Source organism: Peromyscus maniculatus, chromosome 4 (genome assembly GCF_049852395.1).
Source record: "Peromyscus maniculatus bairdii isolate BWxNUB_F1_BW_parent chromosome 4, HU_Pman_BW_mat_3.1, whole genome shotgun sequence".
In the NCBI taxonomy this organism is placed as follows: domain Eukaryota; kingdom Metazoa; phylum Chordata; class Mammalia; order Rodentia; family Cricetidae; genus Peromyscus; species Peromyscus maniculatus.
In genome coordinates, this window is record NC_134855.1 from 8,082,062 (window position 1) to 8,099,710 (window position 17,649).

At 53.6% G+C, this 17,649-nt stretch overlaps 1 protein-coding gene across 1 annotated transcript; it reads right to left on the reverse strand.

Annotated features, from left to right (window-relative positions):
- Nucleotides 1-1,873: 1,873 nt before the first annotated feature.
- On the reverse strand, nt 1,874-14,544 carry Plpp7 (phospholipid phosphatase 7 (inactive)). The gene is made up of 3 exons (XM_042274919.2): nt 13,817-14,544; nt 2,942-3,302; nt 1,874-2,356 (listed from the first exon to the last, which is right to left on the reverse strand). Exons 1-3 carry the CDS (start codon nt 14,268-14,270, stop codon nt 2,329-2,331), a joined length of 843 nt encoding a protein of 280 aa, XP_042130853.1. The 5' UTR covers nt 14,271-14,544; the 3' UTR covers nt 1,874-2,328.
- Nucleotides 14,545-17,649: the final 3,105 nt, after the last annotated feature.

The window sequence follows — 17,649 nt, forward strand, 5'->3', positions numbered from 1 at the left end:
CACACGGAGAAGGGACCGACCCTCAGATGGGCAGGTGGTGACCTTGGGAGGGCAGGTGGGGCCTTAAACTACAGGCATACCGACAGCACATGGAAGGTGGTGTCCTAGCCGGAGGGCAAGCTGGCAGACACTGAGCCCACTTCCATTCCCTCTGCCCCGGCTGCTTCTCAGGTGGAGCAGGCTGTATCCTCAGCAGTGCCACGCAGGCTGGACAGAGAAGTCCCTTCCCTCTCTTGAAGGATCCTGGGAATAATAGGTTTAATACCCTTCCCCCAACGCTTTAAAGTCCCGACTCTTGTACCTATGGTTTATAACCCATTTTGGAAATAAGATTTTTTTTTTTTGGTGTGTGTGTGTTAACGTATATGTTTTACTTTTATTTTATTATTTCATGTGTATTAGTGTTTTGCCTGTGTTTATGTCTCTGCACCACGTGTATCCCTGGTGCCTGCAGAGGCCAGAAAAGGGCGTTGGATCTCCTGGAAATGGAATTACAGATGGTTGTGAGCCACCATGTGAGGAACTGGGAATCACACCTGGGTTCTCTGGCAGAATAGCAAGTAGTGTTAATCCCTAAATCCCCTCTCCCATGCCCCCAAAGTGGATGTTTAGAGAGCTGGGATGTGGCCCTCCTAGCAGAGAGCTTTCCTAGCATGCAGAAAGCCTGGTTCCATCCCCAGCACTGAGTAAGTTGGGTGTGGTGGCTCATGCCTTTGATCCCAGAACTTGGGAGGTAGAGGAGGAATATCAGAAATTCAAAGTCACCGTCTGCTACAGGCTGACCTGAAACTCAGCCTGGGCTACCTGGTCTCAAAGAAAAAGAAAAGAAAAAGTATTTAGGGCTGGTGGTGGCATACGTCTTTGAACCTAGCACATGGGAGGCAGAGGCAGGCAGATCTCTGTGAGTTCAAGGCCTTTCTGGTGTACATATTGAGTTCCAGGACAGCCAGGGTTGTACAGTGAGACCCTGTCTCAAAAAAAAAAAAAAAATTTAGGTGAGGCCACACTGGAGGAGGGGCTGAGAGACAACATGGCTTGTTCTAAGATGAGAGGATTGGGGTGACAAAAACATACAGAGGCCTGAGCAGAGGATCATGGGAGATGGCAGAGGCATAGAGAGATGTGGCTGGTGCCAAGGGGAATCAAGGCTGGGCAGCCATCCCCACACGCAGAGGCAGCTGGCTCTCACCCGTGTACCTCACCAGCCATTTTGGGCAAGCTGCTGCCCACATGGGACTCCGGTGTTCTCATCTGCTAAGTGGGCATCACTTCCCGCTTTAGAGGTGTATGAGCAGGATGCGTGCTGGCCCCAGCAATGTGGCCTCCAGCTCTCCCCAGCCCGAGCTGGCCTGTGGAAGGCCAGGCTTGGTCTCCAGCCTGTGTACCTTGCCTTACGTTCGTCCCTCCATCCTGGCTCACGTTCACATCCCCTCTGTCTGCGTGTAGATTTCGACTTCTGGGAGCTTCATCCTGGCACCCATGCTCTGACTGACACCTCGCCCTCCCTCATGGTAGCTGGTAGATCATCAGTCCATTTCCAGGGGACAGAAATCTAGCCTTTGGGACTGAGGGAGGAGCCCTGGGAGGGCTGGAGGCTGGAGGAAGGGGACGTCAGACTCCTGCACCACTAAAGAAGTCCCCAACCCTGCCTCGGGCAGAGGGGCAGTGCCTGTGACTAAGCCCCAGAGGTGGCCTGCAGGAGACACTGTAGCCGGACTAGCCCAGGAGCAGCTCAGGCTGCTCTTATTTGGGACCTTTGCCCTCTTGGTCCCCTGACCAGTGGCTCGGGCACGTCTGGGATGAGAAAACTGCTATTCCCACCAGGGAATGCCACTGTATCCCACACATTAAAAACCACACAGGACAAGACAAGCCGGGCTGTGGTGGCACACGCCTTTAATCCCAGCACTCGGGAGGCAGAGGCAGGCAGATCTCTGTGAGTTCGAGGCCAGCCTGGTCTACAGAGTGAGATCCAGGACAGCTCCAAAGCTACACAGAGAATCCCTGTCTAGAAAAACTAAACAAACAAACAAAAAACAAAACCACACAGGACAATGGTCCTTTGCACATCACTGTATTGTCACATGAAATGCGCATCCTTAAGTGGCTGACTTGGAAACGACCTATTAGGTCACACAGAGTCCGGCCCCTGGGGGCCAAAGCTGCGCCATTGCCCAGAGACCATGGCAGGAGTCTTCTATAGGTCTTGGCACGGGCACCTGCTCTCCCCAGGCTTCAGGGCTGGGTGCTGTGCGAGAGGCCAGCTCATGGCCCAGGCCCTTTGGCTCCTGGACAGTAGCGTCCCAAACTCACTGGGTTCTTGGTGGGTTAAGAGCTATTCCTGGAGAAATGACTCCTGTGGTGAAATAAATTTAGGAAACGCTGAGTTAAACAGCTTGAACAGCTGGTTTTTCTAGAGGACACATCAGTGCCTTTACAAATAAGCTGTGCCCTTGTGAACATCTACTATAGGGCAGCGTGCAGTACTTCCCAAAGTGCACTGGGCCACCAGAGCCTTTCCCCAGAAGTATCTTGCAGGCTGGGCCCCAGGCACCCTAAGCTGTCAGTGATCACCCATGGACTGGCACCCATGTCGGGTGAGAGGTGGGGATATTTCACTGAGCTTTGTGCTGTGGTGTGGTGGCACAGCACAGCCGCTGTCATGGTGACGAAGGGACAAGACTCTGTCCCTCCTAAGGCCATCTTGTTCTCATCTACTGTCTTCAGACTAGGAATCGAGGCTAAGCACGACAGCCCATGTGAGTCGTCCTGGCTGCCTCAGAGTCCAAGCGAAAAGGACAGGAAGCCCCACAGTACGAACAAGTCAGCCTCCAGCCAGAACGGGGAAGCGGACTCAGTCCTTCCCCGCTGACCTGCTTCTAGCCACCTCTCTGGGACCAGCTCTGCCTCGAGCCCGGATGGGCGGTGGGTGCTGGCTCACCAGGCAGAGATGAGCATCTGGCAGGTGTTGGAGGACATCCACACGAGCTCCACCAGGCGGAACTGGAAGTAGCCAATGATGAAGCCTGAGATGACGTCTGTGATGTGGTGGCGTCCGATCATCACCCGTGACAGGCCCACGCAGAAGGCCCAGAGCACCAGCAGCACGCGCAAGGGCACCGCCAGCACCAGGTGGCTCAGGAAGAACTTGGACACCATGGCGGCACGGCTGGCGTGGCCAGCAGGGAAGGCGTAGATGTCCATGGTGAGGTAGTCCAAGAGTCCAGGGCTCATCTCGTAGGGGCCGCGGCGCTTGATGAGCTTCTGTACTCCGGCCACCGTCATGATGTCCAGGAGCAGGGCTGTGGGTGGGACACAGGGGCCTGGTGTCAGCGCCACTGGCTGGCCAAGCTCCAAGCCCCAGCCCTCCCTCCATTCACTGGCCTCAGTGACCTCAGGGCACAGTCTCACCCCAGGGCTTCTGCACTAGCCATTCCTGTTACCTGGACTTCCCTTCTCTGGGGTATCCACGTCCTTCAGCAGAGATGCCACCCCTGGTCCCTGTCTGTAGAAGCTCCGACCACAGTTTCCCCATCTTGCTTCCTTTTTGCCACCATCTGGTGATTTGATATTCTTTTTCTCCCTCCCCACAGAGTGTGTGTGTGTGGTGTGTGTGTGTGTGTGTGTGTGTGTGTGTGTGTGTGGTGTGTGTGTGGTGTGTGTGTGGTGTGTGTGTGTGGTGTGTGTGTGTGGTGTGTGTATGTGTGTGTGTGTGGTGTGTGTGTGGTGTGTGTGTGTGTGTGTGGTGTGTGTGGTGTGTGTGTGTGTGTGGTGTGTGTGTGGCGTGTGTGTGTGTGTGTGTGTATGTGTGTGTGTGTGTGTGTGTGGCGTGTGTGTGTGTGTGTGTGTGTGTGGTGTGTGTGTGTGTGTGTGGTGTGTGTGGTGTGTGTGTGTGTGTGTGGTGTGTGTGTGGCGTGTGTGTGTGTGTGTGTGTATGTGTGTGTGTGTGGTGTGTGTGTGTGTGGTGTGTGTGTGTGTGGTGTGTGTGTGTGTGTGTATGTGTGTGTATGTGTGTGTGTATCAGTACTTAACAATGACTATGTTCTTTGGCTGCTCTCCACCTTGGTTTTTGAGGCAGGGTCTCTCACTGAGCCTGCACTTGGGCCGACAGCCAGCAAACCCGAATCTGTCTCTGCCCTATGCAGTGCTGAGCTAGAGGCATGTGTACGCGGGCATGCCCAGCTTTTTATGTGGGTGCTGGGGACTTGAACTCAGGTCCTCCTGCTTGTGCCACAAGTGCTCTTACCCATTGAGCCACCCTGCAGGCCCTCCCTGCCCTGTTTCACTCGTGTCTGTTCCCTACACTCACTAGTGATGGGTGTCCTGAGCAGCTACAGGTAGCTGCAGGGGTCCAGGGCTGAGATGAGGGGTCCAGGCCACAGAATCCCCTCCGAGTGTGTTAGTGAGGCCCTCCCAGGCCTAGGGCACAGAATTCCCCTCCGAGTGTGTTAATGAGGCCCTCCCAGGGCCCAGGGCCCAGAATCCCCTCCGAGTGTGTTAGTGAGGCCCTCCCAGGACCCAGGCCACAGAATTCCCTCCGAGTGTGTTAGTGAGGCCCTCCAAGGACCCAGGCCACAGAATCCCCTCCGAGTGTGTTAGTGAGGCCCTCCCAGGGCCCAGGGCACAGAATTCCCCTCCGAGTGTGTTAGTGAGGCCCTCCCAGGGCCCAGGGCCCAGGGCCCAGAATCCCCTCCGAGTGTGTTAGTGAGGCCCTCCCAGGCCCAGGGCACGGCCGTTTTTACAAAGCTGAACTGCAATCACATGACACATACTCAGCATCGTTGGAGCAGAGTGGGTGACATTTGTGCAGTCACAGTGCTGTGCACCCAGTAGGCAAGGCTACCCCTGAACTTGCAGAGATCCCGCCTCTGCCCACCACGTGCCGGGATTACGGGCGTGTGCCACATACCTGGCTCCTCTGTGCAGTATTTTGAGGCACACCTAAAGTGCCCTCCACAGCTGCCAGGCTACACATATCACCCCACCTCACAGAAGACAACAAAGCCTTGGGTATGGAATATTCCCGTTTGTTTCTCCTTTCTGGAATGTTCTGCTCTTCCCCAACCCACTGACTTTGTCTTCATTGTCCCCTCTAGGCCTCTGGCTCACTCTTGACTCACAGACCGGCTAGACCTGGGCTGTGTGTTCTCTTTCAGGTCTTCTGTAGTGGCCACTCGGTAACCTCACCTCACGAAGGTGAGGATGAGTCTGTCTTGCCCATACGTGTATCACTTGGCCACACACAGAGCAGAGTCTCCAGATGTTAGTTGAATCACTGAGTGGAAACTTGGCTCGTAGGCTGGGCTCTCTCCCCATTTTGGAAGTTAGGGGAAGCCTTTGCCTCCACCCTGTGTCTGCCACCCCACTGGGTGGGTGTGCTGGGTTGCTCTACCTCTTTGGGCCATCGGACGATGGCAGTATGCCAGGGCCCAGGTACACTGGCTAGTCACAGTGGCCCCCTGGGCTCCCTGACTGCTAGTGTAGGGCACAGACGACCCTTCCCAGCCACAAGGAGGCCTAGAGCTCACATCTTTCTGCTCTGGAGCCAGGGCTGGTATTAGAAGGCCAAGTCGGGAGCAGAGTCTCAGGGAGTCTTCCTCCACTCCTCATGAGATACCAGTGAGGCCTCAGCACCTACAAGTCCCTCCTTAGTGACAGACAGCTGCAGACAGACCAGCAGTGTGGCATGGCCACCACGCCTGCATGACTCAGGGTGTCACCTAGCTATTCCCACCTGTGAGGTGTAGATCACAGATACTATTTCTCTGAGGGGGGACAGTATGTGCCTGTAAGGGTGACTAGCGGTCCCAAGCAAGGGACTTAGGAAGCCCCAGGACATACAGCACTCTGTGCCAAAGGAGGAAGTCCCAGCATCTAGGTGGCATTTGGTCCTGCCTCAAAAGCCTGGCCCATCAGAGGGTTGGGTAAGTGGTGACCGTTACTGGAGAATGCCTGGCCAGGATCCTGTCTCTAAAACCTCTCTGTGTACGTCAATGGCGGACTCAGCCAACACTTTCACGGCAATGAGAAAGGACAGAGCTGGGGTGCAATTATGTGGTAGAGAATGGGTTAACAATGTACAGGTACCTGACTTCCAACCCCAGCCAGCATGAGAGAGAGAGAGAGAGAGAGAGAGAGAGAGAGAGAGAGAGAGAGAGAGAGAGAGAGAGAGAGAGACTTGATGACGGCCAAGCATAGTAATGCATGTCTGTTATCTCAGCACTTCATGGGTTGAGGCAGGAGGTAATGAATTTGAGGCCAACCTGGGCTACATAATGACCTTATCTCACAAGACACAGCAAGCAGACTGGAGCAGCTATTGGCTCCCATACCCACATTCTTGGGTATAGTTGGCTCTTGAGATGAACAGGTGTGTGCCAGACCTGGGGCCAGGCAGACAGGCTGGCAGGCTCTAATGGCCAAGGGTGAGACAGACAGTCACCAAGGTGCACAGAGCAGTGTTACCAGAGAGGTGGGGCACGTGGACAAGGGCCTCGGAAGGCTGCGGCTGTCTGGATGTTGAGGACTAAGGACAGAAGAGGCTGTGGGGCTGCCCCCTCAATGCACAGGATAGGACAGCTCTCCCTCCCTTCCTCCAGTGGGGCCAGCCCTGGGTGCGGTTGTGATTGTCACATACTCTGGAGCCAGAAATAGAAACAAACACTGCCATCCTCTGCTCTGAGAACTCCGCCTGTCTTGGGTTTGCTAACCCACAAAACCTCTCCCATTTGGGAAGAGGCTCAGCGTGAGGCTGGAATAGTGAATGCTGAGGAGCCGGTGAATGCTGCCTGTCTTTGATTTGCTGTGGGCTTGGGAAGGTCACTCTTCTCCTTGGGCCTCCACGTACTAAGGTTCAGCAGGGCAGTGGCTGGACACTTGGGATCCAGGATGAGAGACCAGATTCAGTTACCCCTTGCAGACTACATGGACTTTGCAAGCCAATCTCTCCCCGCTCCCATCCCTTTCTGATACCACAGGGAGCAACATGGAGCCCTCTTGGAGGGCTCTCTCAGGCAGTGATAACGAGTAGCACCCAGGGCCACAGCAGAGGACCGCAGTGCTCATATACAGCATCTTTCCCACAGGGAAGCAGGGGCTGGTTGTTCCCCAGCGTGGCTGTGCTGAAGGCCTCCCCCCGGCGTTAGGGGTGACGGGGGCCTGCCTTATCCCTGCAGCTCGGCAGTCCTCGGGGCCTGTGATGGCCAGGAAACTAGAGTGCTGGAAGGCCCTAAACAAGGCAGCACCCAGCCAACCGGTGTATAGAGCAGAGAGGTAGCTGGCAGGACCTCACATGGCCCCTTTCAGGTTTGGACTGTTATTCCCTTGAAGGCCACCTCAGCCAGCTCACCCCTCTGCAGGACTGGGAAGGTGACAGGAAGGTGCAAGTGGCGGGTGTGGAGCTGCTGGCCAGCGAGGAGCAGAGATGTGTCCTGATATGACAGGGACAGGTTTGTGGGTTAAAGTTCCTGGTGCTTCTAGCCTGGAGGTGGCCTCTGCCTCTGCCCTCCATTCTGGCGCTGGAAAGTGGAAGTCAGAGCTCCACAGCCACCGGGAAGTGAACGTCAATAGGTCTGTATTCTAAGGGCATCTGGCTTAGGACTGCCATTCCCACCTGGGTCCCAGACTTCTGCTTTTTAGGGCTGTCTCCTTGAGAAGAGATCTGAGGTGTGCATCTGACTCCTGGTTAAGGATGGCTACTGCTGTGTACCTCAGAACCCCAAAAATCGTGCAGTGACCCAGTGCCCTTCAAGGCCAGACAGATACAGCACAGCATGGCTGAATCTAGACAAGGTGCGCCCAGCAGCCGCTGCAGATGACAAGGCCTCTGGGTATTTATAGCCACCAAGGGAGAGCTTGGGGCGGGCATGCTGAATGGAAAAGGCCAACTACAAGAGAGGATTTACAGTTGGGCCATCAGATGAATGATGCAAGCCCGTGTCTGGATGCAGGGCGGCCTGCAAGGCTGGCTGGCCGGCCTGGCATCAGGGCTTCCTTCTGAGCAGGGGTGGGGTGGGGGGTGGGATGTGTCGGGGGATGGAGGTTTTTGGTTTTTTTTTTAATTGTCTCTCTGCACTCATTTCATTGCCAGGAATGTGCATTTTGTACACATGGTCTTAAGGTGATTTTCGGCTAAGGATGTAGTTTAGTAGAATGCTCACGAAGCCCTGGGTTCAGTCTGTAGCACCGCTTAAAACAGGTGTGGTGGTGTACAGCAGTGATCTCAGCACTCAGGAGGTGGAGGCAGGAGGATCACAAGTTCAAGGTCATTCCTGGCTACAGAGTGAGTTTAAGGACAGCCTGGGCTACATGAGACCCTCCCTGCACCCAACCCTAGTTACTTTTACAAGATAGGTCATACCATAGAATTCCTGACATGAGGGACCTGGAGCAATTGAGTTCACAGACAGAGAGGCAGAGTGTGTGGGGTTGGGAGTGAGTGCAGCTGAGAGTTAGGATTTCATGGGGGAGGACTTCCAATTTTGTAAGAGGATGAACTTCTGGAGATATATGGTGGCGACATCTGTCGCCACACAGTAATGTTTAATGCCAATGAACTGTACACTTAGAAAGGTTCAAATGACATTTTATGACATATATATATAACCACATTTGCAAAAAGTTATTTTTAAAATATCAAAGCAACATTCTAAAAAGATACGGTCTCTCCGGGGAGCATTCGGGAAGTGGACAGGTCGGGAGAGTGGGCACAGAGGGAGTCTGGGATGGGCCTGGCCTCTGGCATTCAGTTCTCTGCGCTGTTGACTTGAGGAGTGAGTTCACGTACGTAGGTGTGAGTTCACGTACGTAGGTGTGCACACACACGGTTACTATCTCTCCTTTTTCCTGCGAGTCCCTTCCACCCCTATGCCACGCCAGGCTGCTATAGGGTGGGTCCTGGTCTGTCCCCTACTCTCCTGACCCAAGTGGCTTTCACAGTGACCATAATAGGGCCTGTGCTTTCTCAGCTGAGGAATCCATACCCGAAGGCGGCTCCATGAAGACTGTCACCAGGGTACCACCTCAGCTGAGTGGCTTGTGCTACTGGGAGTGGGTCCCAGAACGAACCTACTGATTGTGTGAATATGCTGGCAGACCCGCTCTGCCCTGTGTGGTGAATTCCTTTCTATCGCCTGTCAGAACCCTCACTGGGACTTGGGGTGGCCAAAGACCCCCAGGAGGCCGGCTATCACATAGTACCCCTAAAATAATACGAAAGTGTCCACCTTTGGAGGCAGAAGTGTATCTAACTGAAGATTTGAGATCAGCCTAAATGTGCTTCAGTCAGGGGTAAGGCACATAGTCTCATGAGAGGTAAGTTGTCCCCAAGAGCAAGAGCTGGTGGGCAGGGGCTAGGAGAGGTGACGGACGTATCTTCTGAAGAGCTGGCTGAGGGCTGAGTGGGAGGCTCGAGGCTGAAGAGGCTTTGTCCTTGTTCTTGGCAAAAAGTGCCATGGGGGATGAGACAGGATTGCAAATAGAGGCCATCCAGTGGGACAAGTCTGTGAGCACAGGGGCCATGCCAGTCAAACACAGCGCGACAAACGCTGTCTGTTGGTATGTGCAGGGAGAGGGCCAGAGGCATGGCGCCCAAAACACAAACAGGTTACCCTTGGGGAGGGACTAAGGGACAGGCCCACTTTCTTTGTGACCTGTCTTCTGTGGGCCAGAAGTTGGCATCAAAGCCACCCTAGCCTTTGGCCCAAAGCTTCCCCAGGACATCTGCCCAGCAAACACCTGCTCAATCTCAGACCATCCTGCAGCCGAGGATGTTCTCTCAAATTTCTGCTTAATCCTATTTATTTTTGTCTTTTAAAAGTTCCCTCCAGAGGCTTCAGGGATGGCTCAGTACGCCTCAGAATCTGAGTTCAGCCCCAGCACACCCATAAAAGCCAGGTGTAGCAATGTGCCTCTGTAACCGGGCAACAGAAGATGGAGACAGGTGGATCCTGGGAGCTCACTGCCCTGCCAGACTAGCCAAATAATGGCCCTTATTCAAAACAATAAGATACAGGGCAGTTGAGGAAGATACCAGAGAAACCTCTGACCTCGACACACAAGCACATGGCCATACATGCACACCTACAAAACATGCCCACTCACCCCTAGTTACCTGAGCTGAACTCATGCCTATAATCCCAGCATTTGGGAGGAGAGCAGGAGGACCAGCTTGAGGTCAGCCTGGGCTGTCCTGAGTGATGCTCTTGCAAAAAACAAACAAACAAACAAACAAACAAACAAGAGTGGGTCATGGAGGCACATAACTGTAATCCTACCACTTGGGATCAGAACACTCAAGAGCTCAAGGCCAGCTTCAGCTACATAGTGAGTTTGAGGCCATCCTGGGCTACATAAGATCCTGTCTCAAAAGTTTCAGATGAATACAATGAACAAAAACAACCTAACTAATAATAACTAAGTGTTGGTCGTGGTAAAACTCATTTGTATGCTAGCCTAAAAAACAAATCAAAGTAAAATAATAAAAAAATAAAATAGCAATAATTAGTAATAGTAGTTGGTGTTGGTGAGGGTGTGGAGAGACTGGAATGCTTGTGCACAGCCAGGAGAAGGTGACATGTACAGTCACGGTGAAAAACATATGAAGTTCTTCCAACATTAAACATAGTTACTAAATGACCAACAATCTACTTCTGAGCAGCCAAGAGGGCCAGGAGTGGTGGCTTGAGATGCACACACACCCCCACAGCCCCCCACCCCACCCCACCCCAGCAACAATATCCACAAGGGCCAGAAAGTGGAGACTCTTATCCCTGGGTAAAGGACAAACACAATGGGGTCCATTTGCACCATGTAATATCATCCAGCCAGGAAAAGGGGAAAAGTCAGGCTGGGGAGATTGCTTAGTGGGTAAAGGCACCAAGCCCGATGCCCGGAGCTCAGTCCCCAGGACCTATGGGACAGAGTGAATAGGCTACCACAGGCTATCCTCTGACCCCCACACATGCATTCACCCCCCAAATAAGTGTTTTTGTTTTTTAAAGTTTTTAAAAGAAAGACAGTGCTGTTACATACTCAGGACAAACCCCAAGGACTTCACGCTAAGTGAAATAAGTGGGTCCCAGAAAGACAAATGCCATGTAAATCCATGCACAGGAAGCCTCTGCCTCTAGAGCGGTTGGATTCACAGACAGAGAAGAGATGGTTGCCACCAGCGGCTGGCGTGGGGTGGTGAGGAGCTGTGTGCAACGGGTGTGTGTGTGTGTGTGTGTATGTGTGTGTTCAGCTGGGGCAGATAGAAATGAACCGCAGGCAGATGACGGTGACAAATTCACAATGATGACGATGTACACTGACAACATACTAAAATGATCCCGAACACACAAATTGAATAAATAAAATAAAAATTTTAAATGTCAGCAGGGTCTTGGTGTACACGCCTTTAATCCCAGCACTCCAGAGGCAGAGGCAGGTGGATCTCTGTGAGTTTGAGGCCAGCCTGGTCTACAGCGTGAGTTCCAGGACGGTAAAGGCTGCATAGAGAACCTTGTCTTGAAAAACTAAAAATAAATGAATACATAAAGGATTTGGATCATGGTGACAAGCCACTTTCCACCTGGCTCTGTCACCTGGCTCCCTGCAGGGCCATCCAGCCTGGTGCTGAGGAGCAGGAGAAAGGAAGGATGGGGTCACTGCACTAGCATCTGGACCACAGAAGGGACCTTGTCAGAGGTTGACCTAGTGAAGCTGACGATGCTACCATGATGACAGCATGGCCACCTAAGTGCCCCCTACCCTTAGCACATGCCAAGCCCTCCATGTTAGCATACTTCCTTCAAATGTCCTAACAACCCATTTGACAGATGAGGACACTGAGGTTCCAAGAGGTGAAGTTACTTGCTGTGGCCACAGAGGGCCTGGGGTTCACAATGGTTGATTCTAAGCTTTCTTTAGCTGCTGAAATTGTTCTGGCTTAGGTTCTCTGGCATCTCATTGAGCGGACAGGGCTGTCCACATGTATGGCGTTCTGAGCACCCATTTTCCACTGCTTCCAATCTGCCCCTCAGGGTCCTGGCTGTAGGCATGAGACCTCACCCTGGGCCCAGAGATTTCCTTGGGCACTGGTCATGTGCCCTGTGCTCTGAGTGAGGGCTGAGCTGGACAAGATGTCTCCAGGCCCCGCAGTTCTTGCAATAGTGACATCAGCCTTAGTTCTTCGCCAGCTCCCTTCAAATCTCCACCACAGACCTGTTGCCCCATTGCATGGATCAAGAAACTGAGACCTAGAGGTGAGAACTGACTTAAGTTTTCACAGTACCTAAGGGGAAGGGAGGCAAACAGAGTCCACCCTGACCGAGGCCTGGGCTCCAGGGCTGACAGTACCCCAGGGCATCAGAAGCTAAGTGACAGGTCTGCCGCTCAGTGGAGGGTGGCTGTCCCTGCATGGAGGAGGTGACCAGGGTCCGTCCTGGAAGGTGATCTGGACTGTGGGGCCAAGGCCCACCTGGCTATTTTGTTGGTTTTGGTTTTTTGAGACAGGGTTTCACTATAGAGCCTTGGCTAGCCTGGAACTTACTTTGTAGACCAGGCTGAACTCATAGAGATTTGCTGGCCTCTGCCTCCCAAGTTTTGAGATTAAAAGGATATGCTACCATGCCCACCTTGTTGGTATTTTGAGACAAAGTCTCACGTAGCTCAGGTTAGCCTCAAACTGTGTAGCCGAGAATGGCTTTGAACTGGTGATCTTCTCGCCTCTTCCTCCCGAGGGCTAGGATGTGGGCACATGCCACCATGGCAGGTTTGATGTGGCACTGAGCATGGGGCCCACGGCCTTGTGCATGCTCGACAAGTACGCTACCAGCTGAGCCGCAGCCCCAGCCGACCACCTCGCTATCTGTCAGTTTTCTCCCATCGGCTAAAACGCTAGAGACCACACTCCATGGAGGGGATGTGACCCCAGGGGTGCCTGCTGGCCTCTGCACACTCAAAGCCCCCCAATTTGCAGGGGCTCTTGCTTCACCACACTAGAGGCTTGTCTGTTTCTGGGGCACCTGGATTTGCGCTGAAACTCCTTCTAGAATTAGAGAAGCCAGCTTCGCCTGTCTTAACCAGGCAGGGGCCTGGCTCAGAGGGTAGAAGCAAAGGCTCCCAGAGCACCCTGGGGACCGGGAGGATGAGCTGGGTGGGGGCTGGGTATCATCTCCATGGAGAAGGGGTGGCTTGCTTTCCACATGGGCACCCCATGGCAACTGGCACATGGCAGTGCTAACCTGGAGGGCTAGTGGCAAAGAATGTGGCAAGGGAAAATGATGACCAGACTCCTTTCTCCAGAGACATCCTTGGGCAGGAGCAAGCTAGTACTCCAAGAGGATCAGAGTGGGTGAGGAGGGGACCTTAGGTGGGTCCCTTGAACCTTCAGACTCTGTAGAAAAATCCTGGGCGGTTTGTAGGGTCTCTGGACTGAGCATGGAGAAGAGGACAATGGGGGGGGGGCAGGAGTACTGTCTGTAAGTGGTCAGGAACAATGACCCGACAGCGGCATCACTCTAGGTCACTCAGCAGAGCTCTCAAGTTCACCCCAGAGCCTCAGCCTCTGTACTCTGCCTGAGCAGCAGCCCGGTGCAGAGAACTGGCTCCCAGGGGTGCCTGCTGGCCTCTGCATGCTCAAGCCCCCCAATTTGGGGGCCCTTGCCTCACGACACTAGAGGCTTGTCTGTTTTTGGGGCACCCTTCCTTTGTAACCTCATTAGATGAGTTCCTTCCTTTCTCAGGGAACCTGCTGATCCTGGAAGGGGTGGGGCTGGGTCCTCCCAAAGGGCCTGGCCAGGCCGGGTGACAGGTGGCCAGCACGCACACTCACCTAGCAGCAGGTTCATGAGCACCTCCTGGCCAGCCAGGGTGCTGCTTCTCACCAGGCAGAGGATGGTGCCCCCGATCCAAGGGATGCCGTGGCCTGTGATGCCAATGAGCTTGACCATGGAACGGGCACTGGCCCAGGATGCAGCCCGGCCGGCACACACCCCCAGTCGTTTGGACATGCAGATGTCAATGGCCAGGAGGGAGTTGAAGGCGATGCCCTTGAATGAGGGGTTCAGCTGCATGCAGTCCTCCTCGGGCAGCTGCTGCGACTGGCGACGCTCCCGGGCCCCGTCGCCGGCAGAGGGTGGGGGTTGTGTCGAGGGCCCTGAGGCCTTCCTACCTGAGCTTCTGGGCTCTTGGGTCCCCTTGGGGGGCTGGTTCAGGGACAGGAACTCGGCCCTGTTGAGGACATTGTTGCGGTCCCTGGCACGGGCCCGGCTCTGGGAAGCCGGCATGGTGACCTCACTCACTCTGAGAAGGCCAGTCCCAGCCCAGTTCCAAGGCCCTTCTTCCAGAAGACAAAAGCCGCCACCTTCTCTGTAGCAGCTGTTAAATATAGAGAGGAGGATTGCACATGGCTATTTACCTCCGGCTGCCACCCGGCTCCGAGGGGACGTCGGTGCCAGCTGGGTAGCCAATGGAGCCCACCCTTGCGGGGCCAGAGCCAATAGAGCCACCCGAGAGGCGGAGGAGTCCACAGCTGAGGCCTGGCTGCCTCGGGCCTGGGCTATTTAAATCTGCCAATGGCTGGTCCTCGGGCTCTGAAGGACTCTGGGAAATGTAGTCCATAGCTCTGGAGTCAGCAGCGGCCTCCCCTCTGAACTCTGGCTCTGGCAGAGATGGACCCTAAACTAACACCTGCTTTTTTCAGTTGCACTCTTGACCAACAGACACATAGTAGCCGGCCTTCCTGTTCCCCTGGCTGGGCAGTGGGAACCTAGTCCCAGGGGCTGGAAGGAGTTCTCGATGTCACAACGCCCTATGCTGTGGTCCCTAGGGCAAGGTCCTCTACCCACTTAGTGAGAACGCTGTTTGCAGGCCCGATTGCCTTCCTTCCTTCCTTCCTTCCTTCCTTCCTTCCTTCCTTCCTTCCTTCCTTCCTTCCTTCCTTCCTTCCTTCCTTCCTTCCTCCCTCCGTCCCTCCCTCCCTCCCTCCCTCCCTCCCTCCCTTCTCCTCCTCCTATTGAAACAGTGTTGTTTGCTATAATGAACCATGGTGCAATCAAATGGTTGTTTGTAAAACTGGCGTTCCATTAGAGAGATGGGTAATTAATTGGGAAGAGATCTGCCTCTTTGGGGGTTGCCCCTGGTACTTGGAACTGAACAAGCGACGTAAGTACCCACACATAGCCACTGAGCTCCTGGCTCTGGGCTGGAGTTGGGCACACTACAGAGTGGAGCTGACCTGCCCCAACCCTCAAGAAGATCAAGGCTCCCTACAGACTAAGCAAAGGGGACATAAATGACCACAGCTGTCTAGAGGGGCTGCAGGACCCAAGCCTGGAGGGTTGGCTCATGGAGGAAGCGCACACGTGAGAAGCTGAGGGTGCAGAGATGGTCCTGTAGGAAAGACAAGCATCAGTTGCTGGTACATGGGAAAGGAGAGAAGAGGGGTGCATCCCAGAGCGTCCCTCAGAGGGCAGCCAGAGAGGCCCTGCTGAGCACGTGGGGCTTGAGGCCTCCTGAAGCTTCCTGGGTAGTGTCTGGAACTTGAGGCCACAGCCCTTCTGAGGCTGCCTGGCCCTAGGCTGCTGAGGAGGAGATGCTCAGTGTGGTTGGCGGAAGTGAGAAGTAACCATCTGGGGCTCGTCACATTGGGATTATGGTCTGTTAGCCTGTCCAGCTCAGCCCAAGACACAGAGCCTGTGCATGAAGGCCCAGGGCCACCCCAGAAACTCTCAAGGACAATTGGGCAACTCAGGTCCTATCGGCTCTAGCCACAGCAGGACCAACCCAAGCTCTAACAGGCAGGGACACAGGGATCCACCTGTACCAGCTGCAAGGCCTCACTCAGCCTGTTACGTCTCTGAACCTTGTTGCTTCTACCTGTAAAATCCTTGCAAAATCCAGTTGCATATAGCTGAGCTAGACTAGGCACCTATTCCTCTTCTAGAATGTTCAGTTCAGACCAAGCATGGGCGTGAGACAGCCATCACATCCGTCCTCTTGGGTGTGCAACAGGCATGAGCTCCCTCACCTTGGACTCCAAACAAGTGGTTCTGTCTGGTCTGGAGAATGATCAATAACAGACAGACTTTTGGGTTTGAGTAAGTGAGTTTATTAAGTGTAAAGCAAGTCAAAGAAAAAGAATAAACAGCAAATAACAGAGAAAGAGAGACAGTGGCGTGAATGTGGTGTCCCTCACAGTCTCAGACATCTGAGTACTGAGTGCCCAGCTGATGACGGCGCTGAAGAGGCCCAGGTGGCCTTAGAGGCAGTGTGTCACCTGGCGCTGAGAATTTAAACTCATGCCTTTTTCCTTCACTCTCTTTTTGTGCTTGTGCTTCAAGTTGTGAGCCTTCAGCTTCTGCTGCTGCCAGCACGCCATTATGGACTCTGACCCTCTGGAACCATAGGCCCAAATAAACTCTTCTATAAAGTGCCTTGGTCATGGTGTTTTATCACAGCAACAGGAAAGTGACTAAGATAGATAGATAGATAGATAGATAGATAGATAGATAGATAGATAGATAGATAGATAGATGACAGACAGACAAGCAGACAGATGACAGTGCATCATCATATTGGGTACTTGGGGTATCCAGCAGAAATTGAGTGGGAAGCACCATTCAGGCAGTCAGTTGATGTTCCTGACAGTGGTTTCTGGGCAGAGAAGAGTGACCCCCTTGGGCTTCCACGTAAGAGAACTAATAACCACAGACAGATGACACCATCAAAGCGCACACCTAACAGCGTCTCGCAGAACCAGCCTGGGGAAGCTGAGACAGGCAGCTGGAGTTTCCGTTGACCTCCCCATGGGTGACTTCTTCCCCACTGCAGACACTTTTACCTCATTGGATAAATAATAGTAACGTCTGTTGGCAATAGTTCACCTTTCAGCTGTACTCAAGGACCTGATTTTATTTTTCATTGGAGACAGAGCCTCACTATGCAGACCATGCTGGTTTTGAACTCACAGAGATCCGTCTGCCTCTGCCTCCAAGTGTGGGGATTGAAGGCGTGTGCGAGTCTGCCCAGCATCATGTTTCTATTTGTCAGCTGTTTTGCCGTTTTCTTCCTCTCCTGGCACAGGCTCAGGGAACCACCCATCTCTAGATAAGGAGTCCTGGAGAAAACTTTGGAACAAACATATTTAGGTTTGAAATGGGGGACCCTACTTCCAAAGCCATCCTCAGGGAACTGGAACAACATGTGAAAATTTACCTATATAATTGCGCAGGTGAACCCTATGTCCTGAAAGTAGGTGCCTAAATGTGTGGACCTTAGGCAGTCTACTTCAACTGACTGACGCCACTCAACCAACATCCCCAAGAAACAGTCGTGAATACCCCATTGTACAGATATGGAAGTTGAGGCTCAGAGAGGTGAAGGCATCCAGTCTGGAACTGAAAAGAACCAAGACCTAGACTCCTAAGTAGTCCCCAGTATGGGGACACCGAAGCCTTTGGGCTCAGATTCTTCAGTCCACAAGGGCCTGGAAATGTTTGATCAATTCTCTGCCAGGAAAGTCACCTTACCCTCCAGGGTGGGGCCATGACCTGGGCTGGCTTCATCAGGGGCTAAGGAGCCCAGACAGCCAGGACTATTAATAACCCAGGGCTCTGTCAGCATTTTATTCTGGCTGGAGTGTCCAGTAAGTTCTGTGGAGGCCAT